Here is a 21896-nt window from a genome sequence, read left to right on the forward strand (position 1 = left end):
TTTTTTTAGCCTTCTGACATTAGGCTCAAAAAAAGAGAAAGGCAATTCATGTAGTGAGATTCAGACTTGAATGGTATTGCAGAACAAACCTCTACCAGAATTGTCCCTTGAGTAGTTCCTAGTCCAGGGGTTCACCATGCCCCATTGCATAAGACTTAAACCAGACAAGCCTTAGGCCAGGGTGGCTCTTACACAGGACACCATGGGGTTCATTGTGCTCAGAATTTTCTGTCTCAGAGTCTCATTTTTATTTCAAATGTGAACTATTGTCAAATGTGACAAGGAGAAAGATAAGTTTCTGGTATAAATTTTTGCCAACTAATTAAGATACACAATTTACACAAGTAGATATGTAACAACTGGAGTCAAAATATTGACAGGAAGCATTTTGTGTTAAGGTTGGGGTTTTCCTCATTGTCCCACGCTTATCCATCATTGTACTTTGATGCCTCTCAAGTGGAATTTTGAGGTTGAGGGCGTCTAACTCCATGCACAATAAGTGGCTATAGGGGAAAAAGGCATTTGCAGGTATCCCAAGAGCCTAAATCCAGTGTTTCTATTTCTTTGTAATTACAATTTTTTTAATGTAATAATGTACCCTTGTATGTACTGTACATTTCTAACAGCATTACACTGAAAAAACAGAAATCTACTCACCCGTTAAAGATATTTACACTGGAAATCATTTTTCATTCCATTCTATTCCCTACTATTTTTTTCTCCATTTGAATTGTTGTAATTCAATTAATGCATGTACATATTAGACATAATCTAAAACATGAATTCAAATATACTATAGTGTCATAAATCAAGTATAACCACTACAACAAAAGTCACTACTCTTTACCCATGGGATTTTTGTAGTACTGAAACACAAGTTCATTCATAGTCTGCATGAATTCAAAATTCACATTGACAGATGTCAGCAGGATCATTAACCCTTATCACAAAACTGCCTTATAATTGTACTTTAAAATAATTCCTTATGTTCTTAACTCTGATTTTGGTGCAGTCAGAGCACATGGTTCCACTGTGTTACAGGACACAGTTTCACAGTTGGTTGGTCCTGTCACAGCTCTCCAGCACTCGGGATACCAAATACATCTGTTGTTTTCCTTTAATTTGCTGACTGTCACATTTATGCTCCACGCAAATTTTAAAATTCAGTATTAGAAATATTTGACTTACTAGGAAAAGTAGCATGACATTCCCATACCCTCCCAGAGCAGGGTAACCATAACTTCGATGCATTGCACCAACAGGAGAGGGAAGTCAGATGTGAATCCACTTCTTGTCTAGAACAAAAAGGAGAAGAGTGATTTTTAAATCACCAAGATGTCTAATTATTTTTATGCAAGGCAGACAATTTGCTATTTAAATGTATAATTTGTAATATATGAGGTCACTTCTATTTTAAAACACTCTAAAGTGGTTTAAAAGGAAAAGCTTTTACTAAAATCTCAGATTTTCAGTAAAATGCCAGTTTCAGTATAGTATTTGAAGCTAGACTTATGCCTGGGTGAAGAGCAGAGCTGGAAATCAATGCTTTTTCAGTGCTTCTTATGGCCGCGCTCCGGCTGTTCTTTACTACGTTAAGTATTGTTTTCTCTCACATGATGAAAAAAGACGCTCCAACACTCTCGGTATTTCTTTTTTCACTGAAAGTGGTGCTGAAAATGTCACACAACCTATCCTTGTACGGCAGCAGGCGCTCAGGCCAACACCAAGTTTCTGGACGGCTTTATGGGGGCACTTCCAGGATGGTCATTAGGAGCCAGTCCCGGTGCACGCCATGGAGCAGCGGCGGAGGAAAGGCAGCTGCGGCGCCTCCTCACCTCACCCCCGGCGCTGTTCCGTGCCTGTGTGTGAGTTACGCGCCCCCGGCACGGTGGCCGGAGCCGTGCCCGCCATCCCGGGCGCGGGAGGCAGCGCTGGCTCCGGGACCGCGCGGGCCCTCGAGGAGCGGCCGCGGCTCTTCCTGAGGGCTGAGGCGGGAGCGCGGGACCCCGGCCCATTCCCGCCACCGGGCTCTCGCTGTCCTGCCCTCCCGGCCGCGCCACCGCCGGCTCCGGTTTAGCGCCGAAATAGGGTTTTAGATCGGGGAGAGGCCCGGTTGAAGCTTACATTGGGAACCAGCTGGCACAAAGGTACCCAGGCCCAGCGCCCGGGCTGCTTCCCGCTCCTGCCGGGAGCTCCCGTGTCCCCGACTGCTCCACGTGAGCCTTGCGGAGACAGAAACGCCTGCCAAGCTGCATAGACAGGATTATTTTCAGAACAGTGTTATGCCTTATAGAGGAAGCCTGCTCATATGCAGATTCTTTAAAGCCATTTAGGTATTTAATTACCATCTTAAATTAGTTCACTGGCAGTAGGCACCTGTTACGTTCTGGGAAATTGAGTAGTGTCCTGGTTTTTAATCAGCTCTTTAATGTGTACATGTGCTTTAAACACCTCGTTAATTGGCAGGAAATAGTTGTCGTCTTTCTTTTCCCAAGCTTTTCAGAAGGTGTCACCTGGGATCTCACTGCAGAGCCAGTGGACCATTGAAAAAAATGACAGAAAGTTGTGGGCAGGAGCAGACGAGATGGATAACAACAGTCATTATGAGCACAGCTCTGCAGGTACGGCACCACTTGTCAAGACCAGCATCTGACTCACTACGAAATGATGAAAAAATCATGTCCTATATTCTATAAATGGAAATATTTTATTCAGTGTCAACAAATACAGTTTTTTTGAGGATAAAACAGAGATATTATTAGTCTGAAGCTGCTTCTTCTAGAGTTCTGGTTCTTTTTCCGTGTGTCTGTATTTTCTCCTAGCTACTTCCGTATCTATTTAGTATTCTTGCTACCTGCTATTCTGAGTTACACTGCTTTAGGATTTTTCTCCTGGCTCATCATTTTTGCACTGCCCTGATGCCGCTTTCAGTTAGCGCTGTAAATAATTTCATCAGAAATGTTTCTCAATTTTCTGAATTTCTCCCTAAACACTTTATTTTCTACTACACAGTATCAGCATTGGGGCAGACGATCGCTCAGTAAGCACGTAATTCAGTTTAAAATAGTGAGTCCTACAGATATTGATATATATTTATATCCGTTAACATCAGAAGCCTTGACTGTGTTCCCAAGTAAAGTGAAAGGGTATGTCAATGATCTGGTAATTAGTTTCTGCAGCTGAGGCCAATTTCATGCCAGCTGACAAGAATTTAGAGGCAAGAGGGCTTTGATTCACAGGCAAGAATATCTCATGCTAGCTTGGCTGACAAGGTTATCACCCCATCTCTGCTGGGTAAATGGGTGAACCATGTTGAAATAATTCCTGAATCACCTCAGTTTAAAGCCTATTCTTATTTGCCCATGTGTCTTGGAATTTACAGCCTGTAAACTGTGACTGTTTGGGAACTGCTTCAAGAGCAACTTAATCCATAATATGGTAAGAGGTATTGGGTGGCAGTGATTTCATCAGCTATACCAGCATAACGCATTGCTATTAATAAGACCTGCAGCTCTATTCAAAACTACTGCTGTTAATAAGGGCTTTTCCTACACAAAGCTGAACACAAATCTAAGATGGGTTTTCTGTATCAGTTTTGGTTATAAGCTTTTTCTTTTTCCAGGACAGCTATAATTTTCTTAAAGCTGTTATTTACATTTGTGCATTTTTTCCAAAATTGTAGTTATAAGCAGTTGCCACTGAGTGTTCCCTTTCCAGACCAGTTGAAAGCATGACATTTCTGGTTACTGTCTCCTTCAGGGTTCACTTGCTATACAGATTTTATTTTGTACTCTTCCACTAAATCATGACACTTTCCTATATAGGCAGGTTGGCTATATTTTAAATGGGCAGGTTAAAGAACATGTTATTAGCTAAAAAGGATTCAGTGATTTAACCTTTAAAATACGTGTGTTCGAGCAGCTTTCGTAGAACATGTTGCAGAAATGCTTTTTGCAAGCTGAAAAATACATCCAAACCCTTTCCATTCTGTAGATTATTATGATTATTAGTTTTCCTGAGTGGATTGCATTCTGTCAAAAAGCTTTAAAGAAAATCACGTCCCATACAGAATTTCTGAACTATTTTCCAACTGAGATGATGACATCTGTGAAAACAATGCAGTCTAATTAACTGGAGTCATAGAAACACACTATTGTATGTTCCTCATTTCTGCAAATCCTCCTTTAGCATTTCTTACAAAAATAGACTGTAAAATGTTTGACTTTCTTTATGCATTATGCAGGAGTTTTCCTGGGACAAACAATGTGAGCGTACAGAGGTGTCACTCAGTGTTTGTAACTTCTAATCAAATACTTCAAAGATTCATTAATTGAAAATGTTCAACATTTTAGTACTTAGTTTTTATTCCATTCACCATAAAATTCATTTTTAAACAACAATGCTAAAGGTTTATCTATAATGGTTCAGACAATGCTTTAAGGATATTTTTAACTCGTGGGCTGAAAACATATTTTTAAAATAAGCTTTTAAAATTTATTTAGGATCATGAAATTTCTACAATTCTACAGAGACAACAACACCGAGTTCGATATTCAGAATCAGTGGAAACTGGATCTGTGATTTTTCCTCTTTCTGGTACAGTGCTTTAAAGTTTATGCTTTTAAATCATAAACTCCAATGAGGTACAAGATCAGGCGCTGTTGTGGGCTGTGCTAAACTGAATAAAATCTGCCTTGTTGGAATGTTGTGCAGTAGTGAAAGGAGCTGTGCTATGACTGAATGTAAATCAGATGAAACAGAGAACTTTGGGAACAAAACATTTTCATTGTTTTTTACTTTTTTTGGATGTCTTGTAGAACAGCTACATGAGATTTGGTGAACTGAACTGTTCAGTAAATTCTTGTTATAACTGAGCAAACATGCTGAATGCCACTAACATGCAAGCTGCCATCAAGATCTTGAGTATGCACAGCTATAAACGTAAGAGTGAACCAAGACCTTTGGCTGTCAACTTCCAAGTTGAATTTGCAGACCTGGTGGTAGCAGAGGAGGTGGGGAAAGGCTTGTTTGAGTGGCTTTGATTAGGAAATCACTGAAAATCTAAACATGAAATATCTATTTTCCTTTTTAGAGCAGAAGATGGTTTAGACACGTAGATGAGATCCTTTATCTGAAGTTTTTCTGAACTATAAGGACTAGCATGCATTGGCCTAGTCTTTTATATGCTCAGTTGTTAAGCCTACTAGACTTCAGTATTCTTAACTTTCCCTTTCAGAATAACTTAGTTGAAAGGGCTGTAATTTCATTTGTCATGGTAGACAGTTTAGCTAACTTTTAAGATTTTAAAACTGTTTCTTTAATATAAAAACAGGACTTGCTGAGCTCTTCAGTCAGCCTTTGCATTTGCCCTAAATTAATTCCTTTATAGCAGTTGCTTGTTCCTGAAGCATGTGCTTTCAAAGGCATTTAGATTTGTCTACTTTGAGTGGATTGAATAATTGGCATTTTTTTTATTGTTATGGTAGAAAACTAACCTCTGAGTTATTTGTAGTTTTATCTTAAAATTACTAGTCATCAGTGGCCAAATCTCATGACTGCATTTCACTGTCAAAGATGTGTAAATTCATTCATGTGTTTTGTTCCATTGCCTTTTAAACTAATGGTTAAATTAAGAATTCTGCTTCCTGGTTTGTGGTAAGAACTTAATCCCATTATTGCCATGACAGGTACATTTACATGATTTTCCTCAATAGGTGTTGCATTTATACTGTCAGACACTCAAGATTTGCTTAGGACAGGGGAAGAACAGTTTTCTGAAAGAATTCAGAAGTTCATAGGCATTCATCGGAACAGTTTTCTGGTCTTGTCAGCTGCTCTTCATGGATCAGAAGAATGGAGTGTCATGTTCAGGATTCAGAAAAGGTAGATTTCAACATCAAACCAAACTTTTTATTGCTAGGAAGAAATGAAGCAGCACTCTTAGATTTGGGAATATTGTTTTAGGAATTATTAGGACAAGAGGCAATTGGGAAAATTAGAAAGCATCCAAAAGAGGGCAACAAAAATGGTGAAGGGCTTGAGGGGAAGCTGTATGAGGAGCAGCTGAGGGCACTTGGTGTGTTCAGCATGGAGGAGACTGAGGGTAGACCTTATCACAGTCTACAACTTCCTCGTGAGGGGAAGAGGAGGGACAGGCACTGATCTCTTCTCTGTTGTGATCAGTGACAGGACCGAAGGGAATGGCTTGAAGTTGTGCAAGGGGAGGTTTAGGTTGGAAATTAGAAAAAGGTTCTTCACCCAGAGGGTGGTTGGGCACTGGAACGGGCTCCCCAGGGAAGTGGTCACAGCACCAAGCCTGACAGTTCAAGAAGCTCTCAGGCACATGGTGTGACTCTTGGGGATGGTCCTGTGCAGGGTTTAAGAGTTGGACTCAATGATCCCTGTGGGTCCCTTCCAAGTCAGCATATCCTGTGATTCTTTACTGCACAACTGACCATGCACTGGACCAGGTTGCCCAGAGAGGTGGTGGAGTTTCTCTCACTGGAGATATTCCAGAACCATCTGGACGAAATCCTGTGCAGTGTGTTCTACGACGACCCTGCTTGAGCAGGAAGGATGGACCAGATGAACCACTGTGATCGCTTTCAACCTTACCTATTCTGTGAATTATTTCCAGGAATACGTATTTTATTTTGCTAATACACTGGAAAATTATTTGAGGCATTAATAAAGAGAATATAAAGTGAGACAATCTGACATATTATAGGTAACAAAAGAGGATGTACCTCAAAACATAACAAGTAATATTCCCTTCAATCACTTTAGGGCTATGTAATATAATAAAAGTTTTCTCTTGAACTGAAAAATGAAGCAATTTTCTTAGCTCTGTCACCATCTTTTCATGGTCATTTTCAAAACAGAACAGGCAAGTTTATTTAATTAGAAAAGGCTTTATTGGCAGGTGCAGATTATTTACCAGCTTTTAAAATCAGAACAATTGAAATAGTGTTATTTTATACCAAAAGTATAAAACTGGACATTAAAACTGGTTTGTTTAAAACTTTTGTCTGTGATTTTTAATGAAGCCTGAAAACTTGCATATTTCTATACATACCTGCTGATAACAATGATCAGACTGCTTGTAGTCAGGACTATTTTCTGGTAGGTACAGTAGCCCTAACTGCAGCTGACTGTCACTCAAGAAGTGACTATTGTAATGAAGTCTTTGATCTTTACCTCCTTGAAACGAACACCAGTTTCATTAAATCCCGGGCATACTGCCAAATGTTGATGAATAGCAGAGTGTATGGGATGAAATGTAAGAAATCTATTACCCATTTGTGAAAATGCCATAAATTTTCATGAGAGGTCTTAAAAGTTCTGCCACCATTCAGCAAGAACCTGTTATTCAGCTGATGGCAAGGCTAATTTCTCAGTCTAGATTTTGGTTACATACAACAGAATTTGTGCATCTGTTGATCACTAAAATGCAATGTTTTGGAACTGTATTCCATTTGGCAAGTCAGTAATCTTATTAAAATAAAAATAGTTTTATCATTGCAAGCAATATCAAATTCATGTTGACAAGGCACAATCATATTTTAAATGCATTTGCTTTTTTACTACCTGGTATCTTGGAATTCTTCTGTTGCATGTAAAGAACTGACTGAGCTTCTGCATTGGTGAGGTTGAAACTTGTGCCACGTTCTTTCAAACTACAAGTCACCTGTTGGATTTGTTAAAAAACAGAACACCTTAGTACTCAGGTTGTCTTCTATTACTGTTTCTTTCTGCTTATCTATGGTTTTGCTGCAACTGGGGAAAGATTGTTTTTTATTATTAACAAGAAAATTATAGGATTCTTCATCAACAACATGAACACCTTCTGTAAGGTTGTGTATAGCGTGGGGGAAGTGGGAGAAAAGCAGTAGCTTAAATGAGCATTCCACTAATAACCTCAGTAGGTGTGTATGTTAGGTTTTTCACACCCTGGAGGAAAGACCAGATGTGTTCAAATGGCCAGTATTCTGTCTGTTAAACAAATTATAAAACTAAATTTAGACCTGCTGTAATTGGAAGCAGAACTGTTTATAAAAACAGATTTTCATGGATCTAGGTAAATACATGTAACTGTTTCTTTGTTGCACTTTGTTCATTCATGTTTTGTTTAGCCCATTCTAGTATTAATAAAATTGCATCAATTTATTTCTCTAATCCTTGAATGTAAATCAAATCACAGTTTCTGCATCAGATTTTAGCAAAACTCAACCAGGACCTGGGTGCCTACTCTTAGGGAAGGACAGTGTCTGTAAGTTTTTCTAATTAGAAGGGCAGACAAGTTCAGATGAGATACCTAACCAGCATGAGGTCTTAACGTGAGTCCAAGTCATCAGACAGATTGCAGGGAAGAGCAGGTGGTAGGCACAAGGGGAGGTCACAGGGGAGTGTGCAACTGAGCAGCTGGGCACTTCATTTGGATTACATTTTTGCTTATTTAAAATTCCTCATTCTTTGTTGTTAAGTCCCTCTCCCGTTTTAGCTCTACAACAGAAAACAGCAGCAACGCTGACGTTTTGTCAGTGTTACAATACACTTCAGGTACCAGTCTGAAGGAGAGGCTCTGTGCTTGCCTAAGCTTTGATCTCTCCATGACTGCACTGAATGACAACTGATGCTACTATTTAAAATCTTCAGATTCCATTCTCAAGAACGAATGCATATGAATAACACTATTTATAGAAAGAGAATGAATTTTAGGTCAAAGTATTTGAGTGAAAAAGCCTTTGCATCAAAGTAAATCATCCCATTATCTTAACTATGTCTGGAATACAGGTTGTTTTATTTATAGTACACTACAAAGATTTAGCTCAAATCCTGAAGTATTTTTAGCACAGTGTTTTAGATACTTTGCTGTGTTTTTCCAAAGCCATAAAAATAACCCACATATTTTTTACTGCCACTGAGAATAGTCTTCAGCAATATCACAGAAGAGGGTTTAGTTCTGAGTGTAAACACGCTTAAGAAGTGCTGACTGATTGTCCAAGAGCCCTAGATAAAGAAATGAGCCTTTCCAAATCCCACCTAAATAAGTGGTACAGAAATGGGACAGATGGCTATACAAACAGCATGAATTCTCCACTTGCTTTTAAGAATAAAAACAGTCTCTATGTAAGTAAAATTGCACAGTAAAAAGTTGTTTACAACATGTGGGAATGCATTTTGAGTTTTATAGCATAACTAATTAAATACAAATTCTAAAAGTAACCTTAACTTTAATTTATTTTGATGTGCAGATTCCTGGGCAGTAATTTACGTGTAATACCAGTTCATAATCCTGCTGAAACTGTTAAATTAATGCTAACTATGGCTAAGGTAAGTCCCATTGCATAGAATTAAAAATATTAGTATACTAATCACGAAAAGCCAAGAACTATAAAACATTTGGTTTTCCTTAATGGAACTTTGGGTTATACTGACCACAATCCATTAATAAACTGAGGTAGAATTGAATGTTTAGGATCTTATGTTTTAGTTGAGTCTTTAAACTATTGTTAAAGGTAACTTAAAAGTTCTTAATAGCATCTGCAAAGACACATTAGATATTTAAGACCTCATTTGGCTCGCTCTTACCACTGTTAAGTTAGAATGTCTTCATTTACTAGTGCAGAACCAGCATAAGATTTAAATATGTAATGACTTCAACTTAAAGTAAAAATGCTACCTTAAAAATTAGTTACAAGTAGTTAATTGTGAATTTTTAGTGATGCACACACTAGTATATTACTGCTACAGCTTACTGTCAGGTATCTCTGGATCTGCAACATATCCAGTATCAGCAACATTATTAATTAAATCTATTTACTGAAACTCTAAAGACCATTTTTCCATGAAAACTCTACCTTTAGATATGAACTGTATCAGTACTAGCAGTATCCCATGTACCAAAACTAGAAAGAGCAGGTTGAATGACTTGTTAGGAAGGAATCAAAAACTAATTTACCTTCTATGCTTTCCTGAAATGGGCATCTCAAAATAATAAGCATTAACCTATTCAGAGTATGCATAATTTTAAAAGTGTGTAAGCTTCATCTCACTTAATGTATGGCAAAAGTTAAATACATATTACAATGTTGAACATTGTACTTTTTATGGAATATAGTGATGCCCAGTCTCTTAATACAGCATTTACCTAAAAGCTTTTAAGATTACTGCTGAACCTATAAACTTGAATTTGCTTTTCTGCTTCTTTGGAACATTTGCACCAAACTGCAACAGGAGAGCCCTGTAAGAAGCAGTGACAGCACCTATCACCAGTCTGCTGGTTGCCATTACATTCTTTCTTACTGATGCAAAGCCAGTTTAATGAGCTCATCATTTGCCAGAGAATCCCTAACTGGTACAGGACCTAAAAATCAACTTCTTTTTGCCCCACGTGAACAACTATGGCCAAGGGAGGAATACCATCCAACTAATCCCAAACCATTCCCACCTCCTGTTGAAATACTGTCACCTCTGAGTACATCACTGCTGAATACCTACTTCAGAACATGATTCAAATTTCACTGCTGAATAACTTTGCGTTTGCACTATTGGAAATATAAGATGTTGAATATTCTATTACCTAGGAGTTACTGTGTCCTACTCATAATACTTTTCTTTTCTCTAAGATGACTTCCAAGCCACAGGCAGATGATACTCGTTACAAACTGGAAATGACAAAAGCCCAAATAATAGAAAAAAGTCCAGTTTGGAAGATGCTCCAGGAATACCAATTGCACTGTAACTAACTTAGTGTTTGGGGTTTTTATTCATAAATAGAGTGGCTACATTTTAAACAAAATATAGAATGTTCTTAAAAATATAGTTACGTTTCAAAAGACTATATACAATATATGCATTTGGAATGAAAATTCATATTAAATAACTATACAGTGAAAAATAGCATACTTGATACCAAATGTGCATTCCAAGCATGGGGAAAAGTGATTTAGATGCACTATAGAAAAGTCATCTTTATTTAACTTGATTCTGAACTTACAGACTCATCTGTTTATAAATAATTTCCCAAAATATTTACTATGTCTTAAGGAAAACTTTATCATTAAAGATAAGTATGATCAGAACAATTTCAAAATACAGGTTTTCCCAGCATACACAGGTATATGTATGAAATCTTACACTGTTTTTTAAACACAAGCATTATCTGTTATGTTACTAAGTTTTAACATCTTACTTGGCTCAAAGTTGATGTGTTTTCCTTTAAACCTGGCTTCCTTTGCCAGTGTTTTACTATCTATAGATTGTATATTCCATACTGTTACTTAGGAATACCTTACAGTCTGTTTGCAAATATACAAGCTAGTTTGTCAACATAAAAACATGCTAATAAAAATACCTTATGCTTTAACAGTGCTTTTTAATTAATGGTTCTTCAGTCACTTTATAAAAATGTTTGTAATTCACAATACCAGTCAGTAACTCTAGCTAACAAATTCTGAAAATGTGAAGAAAAATAAATGCCCAACCATACCTCCTCGCCACAACAGAAGAGCATACCCCCACCTTGTTTAGTTTCTAAACTTAAGAGAAAGCATCAAATTCTGAAGAGGAGTAAACAGACCATATTTGTGAATCACATGCAACAAGACTTAGGAAGAGCAGCATTTGCAATTCTTCTGGAGGCCACTCTAAATTGCTCCTCTTTAAAGGCTGGTAGCCTCCTTTGCAACTAAAGTCTCCCAGTCTAAATGAACTTGTATGGAGTATGTTCATTCATATACTTCAGCTGACCTAACTATTTTCATCCATTACAGCTTTTATTTTCACTTCAATGAGTTCTTCTACTCGAGCCAGAACACTTTCTATTAAATCAAATGTGAAGAGCGCCGAGTGTAAAACCTGAAATGACAAAAAAGATCAGTGTTATTTTTATTAGATTTTTTTTAACTCGCCGTACATCTACTTTTGTCTTCACATTGAAAAGAAGATGGCAATACTTCTGAATAGCTCTGAAGGAAACACAAACTAACCTGAAGCTGCATTCCAGTAGTCATGGCAGGCATCTTTTCCCCACTAACAGTTACAGAACAAACTGTGTTAGAACTGTGGGCCTCTGTAGAAGAAAATAACCAACATGACTCTTAGAATGAAAAGAATATTCAATATATTAGAATTTTGAGACAGTAATTGTTAAGAACGCAAACCTAGGGATTGACCAAACAGAATGGAAGGTGCTGAACCTTCAGAGGAAGGCAGTTTGAGCTGGATGCTCTCTCTACATTTTCTATAACACGAACACCTACATAACTAAACAGGCAAGATCTGCAACTCAAAACAATTTATACAGCTCAAATTCTCTTGGAAAGGAAAAATAAATTTTATACGGTCAGTTTTTGATATATTTTTAAAATTTCCACATCCAGGGAGGCAGTAGGAGGTTCTTAAGTTTGATTTAATGAATCCAGACATGAAATACTTATTTTATTAAGAAAAGGCTGCAGGCTTCTCTGTTTCAGACAGATTACTTGCAGCAGGCTAAACTATAAGGACAGGTCTGAAAACTAAGGGAAAAGCCTCTTACATTCAGACCATATATTCAAAATAAAATATAATTCTTACAAAGATTATACACTGGGGAAGAAAGGTAAATCACTTAAGGTCACAAGTTAGATGTCCTCTCCTGAACTCAAATCTCTTTATACTTTGTCAAAGGCTAGAGAAATGTAAGAGGGACTTAAAGAAAAAACTTCCTGATTAATTTGGAAGGACTCCCTTTAGAAAGATATACATAGGTTGCCTTCAGATAAAAAACCCTTCTTTGCCTCATACTTATATGGTTTACTACAGAATAGGGTAAGACTAGGGGCAAAAAGCTGTACTGACATTTTTAGTAGCAGATGCAAATTCCTTAGGCTGTCTTTATACTGGAGACCACAAGGAACAGAGGATCTGACATACAGAGAGATTGCCTAAAGCAGCTTCAGCTCTTGTGCCCCATGCAATGTGTCTGCTTAACCCAGAGCAGAACCTGATTCTGTGTGTCAGATTTAAAAAAAAAAATAAAAAAAAAAATCCAGATTGTAATGCCTCAGGCTTTAGAGAGCACTGTGTCACTTATTTCTTCTCTTGTTAACCTCCCCACACCTGGTATGAAACCTAAGGGCCATGTATTCAGACTTAGTTGCTCCTGGGGAACATTAAAATCAAAAGTATAAATGCAGAACAAGCTTTGAAGGTCTTCATGTGACAGTTCTGTTAGGTTTCCATAAGATTTACAAATGTGACGACAGATAAACAAGTTCGGATTTTCTGACCAATTATGAAAAATTTTAATATCAAATATAGCAACTGCTGAATTATTATCTGAGGTTTGGAACAGCATCAACAGTTAAATAAAACATGATCTATACAGCACTCACCAATTCTTTGTTTCCAAAGGATTATCAAAGTCTTTAGATATGAACAAAACTAAGGAAAAAAAAAACAACAACTAACCTTTTCTGTTTTCTTTCTTATTTTTTATTTCTGCTTCATAATGTGCTTTTGACATATTGAGTCCTACACGCAGTGGTTTTAAAAAATTCTGCTCGATCTTGGTGAGTGTGGTCCATACACCAGTCTATTCAAACAGAACAGAGGAGGTTACAAATCAGTTTTAATGAAGCATTGCAATACTAAGTTTCTGAGCACAAGTTTTTCAGCTAGTCTTTATAACAATGAATAGCATTGTGATAGATATTTAAGCTCTCCCTCTCCGTTATTTATTTGTTGATTGGAGGATGAAGCAGTTAAAAGAAAAGGTGGAGGAGGGGAACTTGGTATGTAGGCTGATAACTACAGCAATGGAAAGGCACATTTAAAGCTTGATTTTGTAAGCAAAGCTGAAGGGATCTTGATATGCTGGAGGGGATACTTAGCCACTTTCTCGGGCTGGAATCTCTACAGCAAGTAAACAGCAGTTGTAGGTTCCTCTCAGATAATGAGGCAGCAAAATGGAACAAATATTTAAATTAATGTTCCACTGTATTGCAATGCCATATGAAAGTTCTGATGAATATGCTCCCCAAATGCCTATATTGCATTTGAAAAGCTTTGTAGGAATGTTACTAGATATGCTACTACCACATCCTTAGGCACAGTAGCCAAAGTGACTATGAACTTCTCCCCAGTTTGACATGGGTGGAAAGAACAGTTCACAATAATGGCCTTCATGAAGCAAGAGATACAAGGAAAAGGTGCTCAAAAACAAGGTTGTTCAGGGTTACACAGCACAAGAGGAAAACTCCTCTGCCTGGGCACCTTACAAATTTGTAGTTACAAAACTGCTGTAGAAGGAAACACACAGCAGCCTTTGTGTCCTTAGATACAGAGCCACTTATACAACTCCTTTCTTCAGGCAGTATCCACAAAGGGCAGAGTAAGGACGATAAAAATAAGAATTCTCAATGTTAAACACAGTGAGTCCACTGATGGCAGTGAAAAATTCATCAAATTTTAATACCAAATGACAGAAAGTCAACTGGTCAAGTAAGAAAAACAGTAATTACTTCCACCAGAATGTGGCTATAAAAAGGAAATAGCTTTCTGGAAAAATTTTTGAACTTGATTAATGAAATACTTGTTACACAGCAATAAAAAAATCTGAACTGACGTGAAAGGAGGCGTTTTCTTTCTGCCCCACTTGCACTATATGAAGAGAGACAGGGAGGAAGTCAAGAAGAACTGACAGGGCTTTTTTGCCAGGAAACCCTCAGATGTGATGCTATTTTCTCCTCAAACTGTAGGGACATTCCTTTTGCCAGGTACTAGACAGCACTGCTAGAGCAGTTCAGTGCTACTATCCGTAAGTTTTTATTAAGAATAAAAGAAGAATTCTCACCTTTCTCAGAAAGCTATGTATTTACATGAAACCAAGTGGACCATAATAATTACTTAAATAGTAATCACTCCTTAAATATGAGAAATAGATATAATCTATCAACTACTAATATAAATAGTAAATTAGAAATGCACCATTTTCGTTACTGTTCTGGCAATCAGTGCAAGTTACATTGTTATTATTCAATTTAGACCAATAACATTATTAGGCACTTATAAAACTTGTATACCCAGATCTCAAAGTAGTCTAAAAGTAGATCAGAAGTTTTTTTCTGTATGTTAGAAAACAGAACATGACATGCTGAAATCGATTAGTCCAAACATAAAGAACATCAAGGAACTGAGAGAGAGCAACAAAACATCTTAGGATACTTATCTACTGGTTAAAATACTCATATGACCATGATATTGCACTTATTAACCATGTGCTATCAACCCACTTGTGAAATTCCAACAAGTTCTCCCTCAAGCATCCAGGAACACATTTGCATCAACTGCAGGTGGACAGGACTGACTGTACACAAAGCCACAGATCCATCCTGAAATGCTGCACTGATCAGCTACACAGCAGCTGAGGAACAAATACTGGTAGAGGAGTGCAAAGTGTACAACATGTCCCTAACTGTTTCAGACAGAAAACACAAACACAATGGAGAAGAAAGAGGCAGGGATTACAGCTAAAGCTGCTGCTTTAAATTGAGGTTGCACAATATTACATGGGTAAAATACGTAAGGACAGTTTCAATTTTTTAAATATATTGCAGAGTATTTCTGAAATATCTACATTCAAACATTCACACACAGGAAATGAAGGTAAAGAGGCAGAGCTATAATAAAAACACGGGTAAACTGCAGTGGTGGGCAGTTTAGGCTGGCAGGTTACCTTTGTGCATAAAATGTTCTAGGCTGTTTCCAGTAAAGCAGTGTAGCAGAAAATTGGATGGGTCTGGCCATTCCTTTTGTAACTTCAGCAGATATATCTTACAGACAAGAACTTTTTTGATGCTAATACCTTGAGAAACTTTTAATATGTACCTATCACGGACCTGCACAATTGCTGAAAATACAGAATATTGTTTTGCACAGCTAAAAACTAGTTAAATATGATTTTTTAATATTTTCTCAGAAATCCTAACAACTTTTAGCATATTGCACAAAAAGTATTTTTCCTAAAATGAATTAAATGGATTTCTTGAACTGCCAGGGTTTGTATTATTATTATCATCATCATCGTTATTATTAATTTTATTATTCAGAAATCCACTTGGAGCTTTTGGGGGATACCAGCAATAAGCAAGAGTAACAAATTTTTTCTCATGGGAATGCCTGATGGGTATGTGATTTTGTGGTGACATACTCTAATGTTATGGACACAGACCACAGTTTATGAGGCAGAGTAAAAGGATTAGCTTGTTTACAGTCAGAATATGAATGCAAACAAATTTCATCAGAATAAAATAACACATCATATTTTCTAATTCTTTTAATTAAAAGCATCACTTCTGGCCAACTAACCATTGCAAAGAAAAATGCAAAGACCGTGTTTTCTGAATCAAGGATAACAGTGTTCACATGAATCCAGCTCTCAGGTCTCAGCTTATCAATCATTTTCAAATCACTTAGTACTTACTTGATTATCACTTTCACAATCCTTAATGACTAAGTATCTCAGCAGATTTAGCGATGCCATAATCCTGTGAATTAAAAACATACTGTTTATAATCTAGACATAGATTTATATTACAGGGACAATAACTTAAATTGTTCATTAGCCAGATATCCTAAAAGTATCATTTGTACAAAACACTGGTCTGTTGAGCAATATAGCTTAGCCTAGAGCACCAGTGCGCAGTGATGTCCATACAACAGTTCACACTTTGCAAGTAAAAACTGTCATCAGATTGGAGAAAGCTGCTGATTGTGAGGGAAAGAGTCCCCTGAAGAGACAGAATCTTATCACAGAATTTGTAATATGCATCACTAGTGATCCAAAGTTGATTTGAAACTAGTGTGACAGTTTTCTTTACTACCATACTGAATTTTTACCTTTGAGTGCTTTCTCAAATATGGTTTTTGCTTTTGTTTTTCCATACTTTTTAGCAGAAATTATTTATTGCCTTTTCCAGAAAAGAAGTACAATTACAGATAATACTTCTGCATTTTTTAATCAGTTATATGTCCATCTGGACTCCATCACCTTACTGATTTACAAGCCCAACCATTGCTCATCATATAAGATTTGTCCTATCAGGAGATTTTCAGAGATATTTCAGTTTTTTTTTTATTTCTTAATTGCAATTATTTACTGTTCAGGTGGATCTGTATTCCTACTCATGAGATACTGGATTCCCAGCAGCAATCTGTAAAACAGTCTATAAGTTGCATCTGATAATTGTTCTTGCCTTGTATAAGACAAGGCAAGAACGTTGCTTTTATTCCTCCAACTGCTTCTGCAGAAAGCTGACAAATCAGATATTGCTCAAGAAATAATGCTTTGCTAATTAGTGTAATTTCACATCTGAAGTCTTATATCCTCAAGGAATGGAGGAAGAAATCCTTTTTTATTGTTAGAAATCAATGTAATAGCATTGTGACATTCTTCTATGCAGAGTTCATGGAAATAAATGACCATTTCCGTTTCTAGTTCTAAAAATTTAAAATACATTAATGTCATCACCTCATTAGTTACATGACAGCATATGCCATTGTAGTAAGGCAGTTTAAAGTCTTTTTAAATGATGAAAAAAGGAGAAAAGCCTCTAACTGTCATTACAACTCACCTGTCTGAGTTTTGCAGAAGATCTGTCTCAGCACCTTCTGGAAGTGAAAGTACTAAATCTAGAAGGGAGATCAGGTGATGTCCTGTAAACCACACGTTATCATATTCCTTCTGAAAAAACAATATAAAAAGTTTAGCTGAGTGCAAAATTTAAATCTTACATAATTTAACAATAATTTGTCTAAAAAAAGAAAAGGAATAGAATAATCGAACACTGGAAGCAGTATTTTCTAGTTACTACCTTGTGACTGAAGTACACAAAGTAGCCTTCCATAATCCTCCCCAGTTTGTCTCTGCATGCCAGGCTCTTCTTTCTTATTTTCTCAGAAAAAATCCTCCACCACTTTAGTGTTCCATCATCAATACAGTTAATATTTGTTTACATAAACATAGCAAATTTTAGAAGGCACCCTTTTTTTTTATATTGAGGAATGCAACAATTAATTATCTTTATCAGAGACTCTTCTTCATAACAGCGGTGTCACTGGGTTTTTTTAAATGGGACATTTCAGAATACACTTTTACATATTGAATTTTAGGGCAAGCCCCTTTTGGAACAGTTTTCATCATGTTCACCCCTGCTGATTCAATATACAGGACAGAGTATCATCTAATAAATAGTAATTCACTGTCATCTGACAGAATTTTGCCAGCATAAAAGATGCATAAATTTACTAAATTGTCCTATTTGACAAAAGGCAGTATATTAGAGAATCAAATTTAGTTTGGAGAAGGCTCTAAGCAGTAAAAAAAAAAAAGAGTTAATAATTTAGTTTTAATTAATTTTCCCAACTTCCCAGTATAAATGATTATAAAATGAGATATTTAAAAGGCTTTGATCTAGCTCCATCCCTTCTGATGAGTTTATCGCTTGCAAAGTACTTACAATAAAATGCTGACTGTCATCAGAAAAACCAAGAAAAAAATTAATAATTCTCCCTGGACTGCAGGACTTCAACTATATTCAAAAAATTAGGAACTATGGGGATAAAACAAAATACTGAGTAGTTCCACTTTAAGAAAAAAACATACTTTCAAGCACAGAAAAGGTAATAATAACTTCTTAGAAAAATACAATAAGATTATGCAATTAAAAATATAACTATAAAATTAGAATGGAAATACATATATAAAAAGCCAAGGCGATATTTTTAATATAATTTCCCAATCTTATGTTTCTTTTCAAAGTGAATTTTTTTAATGCATCACTCAAAGTTTAAGCTGTAGACATTTTCTCAACATAATACTGATAGAATTTTGAGATGGCAACTTGTTTTTTCATGGTTACAGCCTCACCGTTAACGATAAGTGAATCTGATCTTTTATATTTTTAATAATGTATCCTTCCACACCAGCATGGTTGCTTGTCTTCAGTAAACACCTTCAAACAAACAAAACAAAGATATTATCTCTTCAAAGCTTCCTATGTAGTTAGCTGAACACTTAGATGACAATATGGGCTTATTCACTAAGTGGGAGTTTTACCACAGAAAAACTGGATGACTATGTAATCTTTAAACACTGGCTTACATAAGACAGGTGATTTTATGTGAGGCAATTGAAATTTATTATTTATCAAAAAATTAACAAGTAAAATTAATGTGACTTCTAGATGGAAACTGTCAGAAAACACTGTATGTATGTAATTAAACTGCACTAAGGCTGACATTACACAATCTACAGTAACTTGGATGCATACCTGAATAATGTATATTTTCCCTCAGTGTCAAACTTGTCTATGAACAACTGCAAAATACTTAAACTCTTCTTTCTCTAAAGAAAACAGAGATGTTATCAGATGGATTCTCATTAAATAAATTCGGCACTTAACCCATTCTGTAGGTAACTTTACATACCAGATGCTCCATGGGACAAAGGGTCATAATTTTCACCAAATCCTGCAATGGGACAAAGAAAACATAATTTCTACTTACATACAGATCATTACGTTAACACTAACTAAAATCTACTCAAGACAATAAAAAGTCAAAAAAAAAAAAAACAACAACAAAAACCCACAAAAACCAACCAAACAAACAAAAAAACAACCACAAACGACTGCACACTTGATTATGGGAAGATTCTCATCAGAGACATTCACATGAGATTCAGTGGTCAAAACCCCAGGGCTGATATGCAAGAATACAATCCTTGTACTGTTGGGTCCAAATCAGAACGTAGTCAAGCAGCAGATGGGCAAGGAAGAGACAAAAACGAGCAAGTACCATCTTTCAACTAAGATCTGTGCCCACCTGCTTCAGTGACCTGTACATAACATACACTAAGTATATTTTAATTGTCACTGAAGCTTCATGTTGCAGCAGGTAGAAAAGACAATCAATTCTACGTAGCAAGACACTGAAGGTTTCCATTTAACAACACAGGTGTACAAAGGTTCAGTAGCATGTGCTCTCTCCAACACCTAGAAGACAGCTAGGTATTATTTGTAACCAAACTCTGAGGACTTCTGTACATTGCTTCTTATTACCTGAGGTACATTAATAAAATCTCTGAATTCTAAATAGTCATGCAGAAGGCTGTTATCTTCCATTCTCAATAAACTGCTCTCAAACAGATCCTGCAGGTGGAAAAAAAAAATATGGCAATTGTATGCACATATAGAAGACATTAATCTATATGCTTAACATTTCATGGCTAAAACAGCTGTAAGTACTCATTCTGATACTGAAAGTTTCCAGGAGCTGCAGTTATAATAGTGATAATTTAAACATTTATGCAGGAGTGTAAAGTTCAAAAAATATAAGTATTTGTAACACTGAAGAATACCTCATTAAGCCTCAAAATATTTCTGGAACTATTATCTGAACTATCATTTGTACGTCTCTTAGAAGGGGAAAAAAGAGTTTTACCATTCCTTAAACTGAAAAAAATAAACATTCTAACATTGAAAATTGAATTTAAAAAACCAACTTACAAGTCCTTTAGATAACATAGATTCTTCTGTTCTAGAAAAAAAAGTCAAATTTAAGTTTTTAATTAAAAAGACACTGTTGATATTTCAGAAGAAATACTAGAATAGAGGTCAACAAAAACCTGTCTCTCAACAATTTTTATTTTCTAAATATAGTATCTTCATTACTCCTCTCAAAGATTTTTAGAATAAACTTGCTTATGTTAAAGTTGAACATCAGACTCTGCTCTTGAGGTCAAAATGATTTCTTTCCCCTCAATATTTCTAAATGCTCAATACAGGTATTGACACGCTGATTAACAAAGAAAATGAAACGGTAAGTATTCCTAAGGGGAAACTTGCCTTCTATAGCACTGCTAGAAGCTATCTGGTAACCCTGCTGCTTATAGAAGGCGAAATAATCACAATATATAGAAAAGTTCAGTTTCCTTTAGAAAGCCTGACCTTAAATCAGATAGTGTATCATGTCAGAATGCATTCAAATAAATAATATCACAATAGTCACCTTTAGTATTACAATAATTGTTACAGAAGTGCAAGTAAATATACACTAATTATTCTGCATGTGTTTAAACTACCTTAATTTTGCATTTTCCAAATAAAGTTTTTAAAAATGCTATCGCAATACATGACAAAAACAACATGTAAATATTTTAGAAAACTTCTACTTCTTAGTAGAAGAAGCCATCTTGTAGTGGAACTTGCCATTTTAATGCTCAGGTTTAAAAACCTCTACTGAACTTACATGGCATATGTGAAATTTGATTCTATGAATTACTATAAAAGATCACACCCATTACCTAGACCTGCAAATCCCACAAACTCTACCTTTTCAGCAGCACTTCAATATGTGTCATATTGCATAGCAGAAGGTATGATGGGCTAAAAGAGGAAAATTAGGTTACATTAAACTGCATAAGCCATATATGTTCGCACATAATTAATATATTTGACAGGATTAGTATTTTTTAAAAATTAAAATATCTAAAATTTTGAAATAAACAAAAAATTGTAAGTCAAATCACTGGTAGTAACTCTTACATGAAAACCGTCTATAAATATGTAATTGAACATTTAATACGCATTAATTTTCACCACATGACTAATCTCTGACAGTTTCTTTAAAAGGACAGCTCATCTAAAATTAAACTGTAATAGAGAAATCTGCGGGACTATGTTCTTTATATAAATAATATAAGCTACATAAAATATAAATGCACAAAGGTTGACATAAAACTAATACCAGTCAAATACAGTTTTCATTCATAACTATTCACAAATAAAGTTCTCTTCTGCTCAGAAAGAATCTTCAAAGTACAGACTTACAATAAATGAGAAAGAATAGTT

The 21896-nt window shown here is 36.0% G+C and overlaps 2 protein-coding genes across 15 annotated transcripts in view; one reads left to right on the forward strand and one right to left on the reverse strand.

Annotated features, from left to right (window-relative positions):
- The window catches only part of GLMN (glomulin, FKBP associated protein), a 36072-nt gene that overhangs the window by 5698 nt on the left and 8478 nt on the right, over positions 1-21896 (reverse strand). For 6 of the 11 annotated variants that reach the window (XM_017835005.1, XM_017835011.1, XM_017835009.1 and 3 more), the window contains 11 exons: positions 21378-21431; positions 20553-20583; positions 20106-20195; positions 19474-19515; positions 19317-19390; positions 18914-18998; positions 17619-17728; positions 16469-16532; positions 13456-13579; positions 11991-12073; positions 11358-11859 (listed from right to left, as the gene is read on the reverse strand). In XM_017835005.1, coding sequence (XP_017690494.1) covers positions 11752-11859; positions 11991-12073; positions 13456-13579; positions 16469-16532; positions 17619-17728; positions 18914-18998; positions 19317-19390; positions 19474-19515; positions 20106-20195; positions 20553-20583; positions 21378-21431 — 865 coding nt within the window. In that variant the 3' untranslated portion in view covers positions 11358-11751. Of the gene's footprint in view, positions 1-124; positions 504-1188; positions 1296-6503; positions 7688-11357; positions 11860-11990; positions 12074-13455; positions 13580-16468; positions 16533-17618; positions 17729-18913; positions 18999-19316; positions 19391-19473; positions 19516-20105; positions 20196-20552; positions 20584-21377; positions 21432-21896 lie in introns of those variants that run through there. The other 5 variants (XR_001878054.1, XR_001878056.1, XR_001878055.1 and 2 more) reach the window with 4 other exon arrangements.
- Positions 1734-11358, forward strand: CUNH1orf146 (chromosome unknown C1orf146 homolog). Of its 4 annotated transcripts, none has more exons than XM_017835014.1 (6): positions 1734-1865; positions 2496-2621; positions 4503-4596; positions 5715-5883; positions 9255-9333; positions 10237-10618. In XM_017835014.1, exons 1-6 carry the CDS (start codon positions 1761-1763, stop codon positions 10306-10308), a joined length of 645 nt encoding a protein of 214 aa, XP_017690503.1. In that variant the 5' UTR covers positions 1734-1760; the 3' UTR covers positions 10309-10618. The 4 variants fall into 4 exon arrangements, with proteins under 4 accessions (XP_017690503.1, XP_017690502.1, XP_017690505.1 ...); XM_017835013.1 differs by lacking the exon at positions 10237-10618 and adding an exon at positions 10629-11358 and having other exon boundaries at positions 1738-1865; XM_017835016.1 differs by lacking the exons at positions 1734-1865; positions 10237-10618 and adding exons at positions 1947-2333; positions 10629-11358.

This window comes from Lepidothrix coronata, unplaced genomic scaffold, assembly GCF_001604755.1.
Source record: "Lepidothrix coronata isolate B3197 unplaced genomic scaffold, Lepidothrix_coronata-1.0 Scaffold247, whole genome shotgun sequence".
In the NCBI taxonomy this organism is placed as follows: Eukaryota; Metazoa; Chordata; class Aves; order Passeriformes; family Pipridae; genus Lepidothrix; species Lepidothrix coronata.